At 38.1% G+C, this 8,406-nt stretch overlaps 1 protein-coding gene across 2 annotated transcripts in view; it reads right to left on the bottom strand.

The window, feature by feature from the left end:
• Positions 1-275: 275 nt before the first annotated feature.
• Positions 276-8,406, bottom strand: part of opcml (opioid binding protein/cell adhesion molecule-like) — a 409,983-nt gene continuing 401,852 nt past the window's right edge. For both annotated transcript variants that reach the window (XM_021623816.2, XM_021623815.2), the window contains one exon: positions 276-7,021. In XM_021623816.2, coding sequence (XP_021479491.2) covers positions 6,918-7,021 — 104 coding nt within the window. In that variant the 3' untranslated portion in view covers positions 276-6,917. The remainder of the gene's footprint in view (positions 7,022-8,406) is intronic.

The following is an 8,406-nucleotide window of genomic DNA, read 5'->3' as shown; positions in this document are numbered from 1 at the left end:
AAGGTGAAATAAAATAAAAAATACATTTAAAAAGGGTTCTTCAAAGGGGTTGAAGAACCCTTTTAGGTTCCAGGTAGCACCTTTTTTTTCTAAGAGTGTAGATGGAAACCTAATAGATGGACCCAACAAAGCTATCAGCCAGCACTGAAGATTAGTGGTGAAGAATAGCATCTGTTCATTCTCAATTTCTTATTAAAAGCACAAAGCAAGTTCCTATGAGCGTGCACATAGCTATACATATAGTTATGAGTTATAAACAAGGGATAAAACACTTATTTAGAGGAAAATATCATTAAGCTTTATTACACTGAACAGATACAACCATCTCTTACTCATTCTCAAATAGAAAAGATACAACTACGCCTTAACATGCACAAATAGTTCAATACTATTACGTTCATTTAGTTTCTTACCAAAAGTCATTGACATACAGTTTTTGTTAATACTTTTGACAGAACAGAAGGGAAAAATAGAAAAAGGAAATGTACAATACCATTTCAATTACAGATAGCGAATAACTTGACAAGTTACGCTGAAAAACAAATGTGCAGCATATTATCTCCTGTAGTCAATAAACGAGGCAAAAGTATTTGAACATTTGAATGTTAATAAAGTTGATCACTTACAAATTCCTGTTCCCAGTTTGAATGAATGGGATGAAGATCATAATTTAGGGTAGAACACTATTTTGAGATTAGTGCTCATACCTCACACTTTGGTGCAAATATTTCATTGACATCATTGCATGGTTTACATTTGATTAATGTGCATATCTCAAATTATGATTTGTCCTGTGTGCAACTGCCAAATAGTTATTTGAATTCTGCAGTAATTGCTCCCCCCCCTCTCACTGGTTTTGTGGAAGTTACAATATAATTCAAATAACTATATGGCGGTTACATTTGCCAAGACCCACAAATGTTTACAAACATACGCGTTAGGGGCTCACTGTGGGTGGAAACTGAGATTGAGTAGTGTTCCTTTTAAAGTGCAAATACTTATGTGTCAGATGTTTTATCATTCTAGCATGACATTTGCACATGTGGTTGATTTATTGTATGTTTTTATTCAGATGTGTAATAATCATAGCAGAATGGTTAATGTTGCATGTATTTAATCTGAGAATGCAAGTTGCAGTGATGATGTCAAGGGAATCATGTGGAGACACTGATAGTGTCTTGCTCTTCTTTACAGTTTGATACATTAATGTACTTTATATGTTGTGAGGCTACAAAAGTAGGAACCCCCTTGGTTTGAATAAACATCACTGGCGTAGCACACACCACATAGCCCCCTCAAGCCGGGAGGGCCCACAAGCTTTGGGCGGGGTCCCCCGGAGGTCGGGCCCCTCAAATAGTATATGAAAGCGTCACAAGCCATGAAAGAAAATTTCCTGTAATTCTAAACTTATCTTTAAAACTGCAACATTTTCTTTCAACCTCATGGAAAAATGTGTAGAATAGTAGAAAATTAGCTTAGAGAAAGTTAGGACAATCCTTTTCCGGTAGGGATTATTATTCTTTTTTTACAGTAGATTTTTGGGGGGAATTTTGTTGCATTATTTCAGCTTAACATATATATTTAGGGCAATTTTATAAGGGAAACGATCTGACCTTGTGGGGGCCCTGTGAAACTGTGCTACGTCACTAATCAACACAATTGACATCCGTTTTTTTCTACTGTATGAATTATAAAATCACTGTTAAAAGTTGCCACGTTTATCGTAAGGATATTGTAACCTGAAATTATAAAAGAGACATCAAGAGTCAGCAAACTCCAAAACAATTGATATTGGAAATTGAAACATTCACATTATGCATTTCTAATGAAATTGCACCCACTGTTTCCAGATAATACTGTTGTTGTTGAGTGTGGTGTACTTAACCTGTGGACTGTGGTCCAACTACATTAATAATTTCAACAAAAAAAAGCAAACAAGGCACACTGCTAGCGTGATACAGATCAGGGATGGACAACTTTGATGGAGATGGGGGCCACAAAAAAATTTAACCCATCATAGGCCGCAGTAGCCCCCCCCCCGACTTGCGAGCAAAACATTTTAGTGGCCCCCCTCATGACAGCAAAGAGAAACAATTTGCTGACTTTCCCGTAATTGAGTGACTGCTGATGCGCAACCACATTTTTAATTGCAAATTAAATTGAGACCGAGACTGAGTAAAAAATAAAATAATAACAATATGTATTATTATTTATTTTGGGGGGTGTAGGTCCACAGACCTACAAAAGGCGGGGCAGGCCAGTTGCCCATCCCTGATATAGATAATTGTACCCTCTCTTTCAGTTATACTGCATACCTTTCATGTTTCATGATAAACATACTTCCATGTGGTATGACACTACAATACATAATTTTGAACTTAGCCAGAGAACAAATTACTTTTGTTAGGAAGTATAGCATTTTCCAATTGCATGAAGCCAAATGTGTGTTAATTGTTTCCAATTTAACAAGTTATACTTGAAAGTGGATCCCCATGGTAACTCTGACCCTCATTTTGCTTTTGGTTTATTTACAAACCCAAATCATGGATTGCTATCTGTGAAACCCTACTGTATAGTCATTTTTAGAAAATGAAACCTTTCGTTAGGTATGGAATTTTGGTGAACTATTCCTTTAAAATAATGTTGCAGGAAAAACGGAGAGACGGTTTCTGATTGTGTAGTAGTTGTGTTGTATTATGTTGGTTCTGAGGGGTATTACGTTCATACTGTTAGGTGGACATAATTGTTTTTCGCACACAGACATACTACTTGGTGACTTCCTGTGTGCCGTTTGCTAAAGGAATCATTAACAAACATGAATGGAGTCATGTAGAACAATGAAAAAATTTGTATAGATACTTATTACTTGCAAAACGCTGAGCCTTGTTACAAAAGGCTTATCATTTGACAATTAATAAAAGGTTTCCTATGCAATTTCTGTTTGTTGTTTATAGTTTTTTACATAATTAATTAATGCATACGGGTTCATTAACTATTAATAGACCATTAATAAAGCTTTTATTGACAGCATATGTACAGTTTTGCCGAGTACCCAGTATGGTTAAAGATTTGACACCTTTGTATAGTAAACTGGATGAGATTTGATCAAAAAGAGAAACAACAACAGCTCCCTAGCTAGCCAGTCATTTGCATATGTGCTGCTTAGTTTAGTTTAGTAATGTATGTTGACTCCAGGCATGGAACAGTTTAAGTAGATATGACATCGCTATTGTTGTTTCACTGCTGCTCTTAAATTACTTGTTATTTTTGTTTCTTTCTCTTATTCGTATTTACTATAATATTTGTTTTTAACTGCATTGTTGGTTAGGGGCTCGTAAGTAAGCATTTCACTGTAAGGTCTACACCTGTTGATATTCTGCGCATGTGACTAATACAATTTGATTTGATTTGTTCCCCAGGGATCTAAATCTATCTTTTGATCCTCTCTTTGTCATAACTGCAAGATTACAGTTTTGGCTAATACACCGTTCACAATCCTTTATACACAGATTCGCATTGAACTTTAGGTTTATGACAGTGTGACTGCACTTGTGTTGGCTAAAAAAAAAACTTTCCTTAGAGTTTTCCTCAAGTGACAGAGACGTTTATTTTGTGGATAAGTTACGACACTCTACAGTTCTTCATAAATAAAAGTGCAGAAATTGGAGAACTTTGAAGAAATACTCATCAAAGGGCCACTGTACATGGGTGGGGGAGTGGCAAGAAAAACAAAAGTTGATCCTTCTGACCTAGGAGACACCAGTCTTGATATTACTCATGTTTTACATATAAACATCAAGTTCAAAACCATGTGTATTGACAACATTTCATTTGATCCGTATTCATCCAGGAATAGTAAATCATTGAATGTTCTCTTTTATAAAACACAATGCACTACAAAACCTTAGTTTGTTTTCTCTTACTTTGCATGGTTAGGGCTCTATTCAATCAGATCCGCTTTAGCCGACATCCACATGGCAGTTGTTTTGGGGGCGTCGGAGGTGGAACTGTGTTAAAGCTGTCAAATCCACAACCGGCTCCTGGCATACCTAAAGTGGACATTGCCATCGGCTGCACGGAGTCACATTAACAGAAATCCCATGCAGCCTTGTTTACAAGGTCTAACGCTGGGATGTGAGATGTAATCTACTCCTCAATTAGGATGATAGAAATACTCATTATTTCATTTAATGATTTTTCAGTTTGAGCATAATTATTTATATTTATCCTACACTTTCTCATACACTACAGTGAGTATTGTAGTATTTACAGTTAACTAGAGTATAAATACTGTGGAAATGACTTCCCAAGACAGGGGGGCCAATTGTAACCCATTAAAGACTTCAAAATGACATAGTCTGAAGGGTGTCTGTGTGTGTGTCTACGTATGTGCATGCGTGTGTGTGTGTGTGTGTGTGTGTGTGTGTGTGTGTGTGTGTGTGTGTGTGTGTGTGTGTGTGTGTATACACACTCTTCTCTGCTGCTGCCTGATAACCAGGCAGTTTTGGGACGAGACCAACATGCAACAAACCAGGTGGTGATTGCATTGTGGGGTGGCTGTGCGAAGGCTGATCAGAAGTGACAGCTGTGACATTGAATGGTTCTTATTCATTTGAAAGAAAAGGAGAAGACATAACAGCTTGAGCCCCCCAAATAGATAGAGTTGATAGCGATACAGGGGACATGCCGATCCTCACCCTTTACTATTCAACCCTCTGATTGATAGAACACTGGGGTCAGGGCAAAAAAATGTAGTAATCAAATGGCAAGCTACATTTGTTATGGCAAATTAATTGTTTTCACTGGACATTTAATAATGAAAGAACTTTAGAGCCTGCATTTGATACGCATGTGATCTTAATTGGATTCAAAGCCTCCTCCTACACTTGTATGTTATTGTTTCATGTTGTGTGGGCCATCATGGGAAGTAATGTGTCACATAGTCAAAAGGACTAAGGACTTTGTTTTTACAGTTCCTAATTTATGGACAATGTAAAACTTTATCTTCAGCTGACATGTTGATGGACTCACTTGCATGTATGTTTTAAAGTACATTTCCTGCAATTCCACACATTTTGCCATGGGGCAGTTTTACAGCTAATGGGGTGGAGATACTTTTTTCAGTTTTAAAGCTAATTTCCTGCAGGTCTCCACAATTTGCCATAACTTATGCCATGTTAATGATGTTAATGATATCTGAGTGAGAGTGTCTAATCAAATCAATGGGGGCTCCCTTGAGGTCAGGGCCCCTGGGCATGTGCCCTGAGTGCCTGGTCGGTGTTCAGCCATGATTACTCCAAGTGTAGATAGCTGGCTAGACTAATTTACCGATCTAAAAATGGTTGGCTGACATGGCTAATGGAGATAAAAAAAATTCTGATGCACAACCAAATTTCATACTTGCACCTTGTGTATTCTACTATTTTAACTGTCAACAGTAAGTTGAGATCCCCGAGTTCCTTAAAAAAAAGTGTTTTGTTGTTGCTGTTCTGGGGCACCCTAGCAGCCTGAGTCCTTAAGCGACCGCTTATGCCTGGAGCCGACCCTGGCTATATCAAACAGTTAACCATGGAGGTAAAGTACATGAGAAACATTCTAAACTAGAGGAAATAATGAACGTGGTTCAGTGAATTTCTGCTAGGCTCTTTGCAGAATTTTTTAGAATTGATTGTGACAGTAATTTAGGTAATCAGGCAACGTCATTTGGAAACTGTTCCTAAATCAGAAACCTTTGTGTCTGTTCAATAGATATGCAGATATACACATCCAATATGCACACCAGTTTCAATGTTTATTTGAATAGGGCCTGAAACAGTGAAAGGACAGAAACCGACAGACATTCACAATTTTTCAATCCCTGGTCAATGCATAGGGCTAGAATGACTTCTGGGTTTATACTCTCTTGTTTTCTGCAAGGTTTTGCCATTTAAAGAGAGATCAGAACATTTGATCAATGACTCATTTCTCTTCACTTCTTGTAGTGGGGAGCGCAGGACGCATTTCTACATGTATCCTGTTGGAATCATGTTGTTTTTACTTTACCGTTTGCGGTTTGTTCGTAGACACCCACATTAGCTAAATGGGATTATGGGATGTCACTGTAGTCAGTGAGAGAACAAATCACTTGTGCAGTGAATAAACTGTTTTCTTTGCACATTTCTGCCTGTGTATATCAGTCTTGTCTGTCTCAAAACTTCCTTTTAAAAAGGCGTTAGCCAATTTCAGACAACTTAAAAAGCACTGTCATCATTTGTCTTTGACTATGCAGTTGTTCTCAGTGACAACCCCAAAAACTGTGTCAGTGCTGTTTATGCTTCAACAGTGCTTTTTTGCTGTGTATGGACTTCATTTGTCACAAATAATCCTTAAATATTTGATATTGTGTTGTTCTGCCACTGAAGTTGACATTGTTTATATTGAATGGTCGGTTTTTGTTATTATTCTGTTGCATACAACTGTAGAAATACAGTAAAATGAACAATCACATTGCATGTTTTATTTTTTTTGTAATTTACTTTAAAAAAGCTTATGTTATTGTACAGAGAACAAACAGGACAGGACACACCAGTAATCTGAATGTACACCTCAATATTTGGGCAAAACCAGTCAACTATCAACACTTACATCAACTTTTTGTTTCGCCTTTTTTACATACAAAAGGTTGGAGTGACACAAACTTGGTAGTACCATCACCTCAGATCAGCTTTCAGGTCGACCCTCTCCCTCCCCACCCTCCTAGATATGTCCTGTCTTCTGGGTTTTGTCCAAAAGAAGACATACCGCCAATGCAAACCCCCCAAAAATAAGAGCAAACCAACGATGTTATTGGTGGTTCCTTTTGTTCCATTTCTTCTTCTGGGACCAAGAGTCTTGTTGTTTTTCAGTGCTGATAGAAGCTGATGATGGCCTGTGTTGCATCAAAACTTGAGTAGGAACAAAAAGAAAACAGTCAGCAGTAGGCAGAACGAGCAGTGGGGCGATAGTGCTGCCCTGTTCACATCGTGCATCATGGTCCCAGGGCCTGTGGGGAAAAATATTTAGATATTAACTTCACAGTAAGGCATCTAAAGAGACAGTGCTTACCCCACTTAGCTCTCTTACTGTGTCTATCCCCCCTCCACAGCTAAAAAAGTGTGGGATCTATTGGCTTTAACTGACAACAAAATTGGATGTTGGCTTTAGGGCCTTTTCCTGGAAAGTAATCTAGGGGAAGGAGGACTGGAAAGAGGTAATCATCAGCAGTAACGTTAGGTAAAGAACCAACAAGATGCATTCCTCCTGCACATTGAATAGGACCTTTGAAAACTGAGCATATGCTCCATTAGACACTGACCATCTTAACAAAGCATAGCCAGGAACTCAAATAGCTATTTAAACACAAATCCATCATTCATATCAGAGATGTATACCCTTTGATGATCAAAAAGAAACATGCAGTACAAAACAAACAACATTCCCCAAATACCTTGGCATGTGAAGTGAGGAGCACAACTGAGGCTAGAGGAGATATTCATGATTATAACATTGAGAATAGAATAGTGTAGGATGGCTAAAATTGCTTCTTAATATGTGTTTTTGTTGAAGTTTGTTACTCTCTGTAAACTGCTGGAACGGCATTCAAAGGAAAAGTTGACAATACACTGTGGATTAACTGTAATGCTATCCTAAGAGTTTTAGAAGTTTTCTATGACTCAACAAATTTGTATACTGAGCTATTGTATTCTCTCAATAGCTATTGAATCCAAAGAGGCTCAGCTCATTCACATGATGTGCCTCTAGAGATAATCAAGAAGTTGGTGCTTTTTGTCCTATTCACGTCAACAATGTTACAATTAATTTATTAATGGCTTTACTCTACATTACAAAACTGCAAGTTTGGTTCACTGTGGATTTCCCCCCCACAACTATGAATAATACCACTGACAAACAATATGTACAGTATATGTCAGCTTTATACCCCACCATACAGACAGATCTACATTTAGGCCAGGATTCAATCAGATCAGCGTTAACCCCCAGTTACCAGCAACTGCATAGTATATAATTTATTTTGTTTAGGCAATGTCGGAGGTGTAACTGCATTCTGTAGATAATCTATAACCATGAAGTGCTTCAAAAGGCTGGTCATGGCTCACATCAACACCATTATCCCAGAAACCCTAGACTCACTCCAATTTGCATACTGCCCTAACAGATCCACAGATGATGCCATATCTATTGCACTCCACACTGCCCTTTCCCATCTGGACAAAAGGAACACGTATGCGAGAATGCTATTCATTGACTACAGCTCAGCGTTCAACACCATAGTGCCCTCATCTCTTCTCATCAATAAGCTAAGGACCCTGGGATTAAATTCCTCCCTCTGCAACTGGATCCTGGACTTCCTGACGGTCTGCTCCCCAG

This window comes from Oncorhynchus mykiss, chromosome 12 (assembly GCF_013265735.2).
Source record: "Oncorhynchus mykiss isolate Arlee chromosome 12, USDA_OmykA_1.1, whole genome shotgun sequence".
In the NCBI taxonomy this organism is placed as follows: Eukaryota; Metazoa; Chordata; class Actinopteri; order Salmoniformes; family Salmonidae; genus Oncorhynchus; species Oncorhynchus mykiss.
Note: the sequence above shows the minus strand (reverse complement) of the source record. Positions and strands in the feature narration are given on the sequence as shown.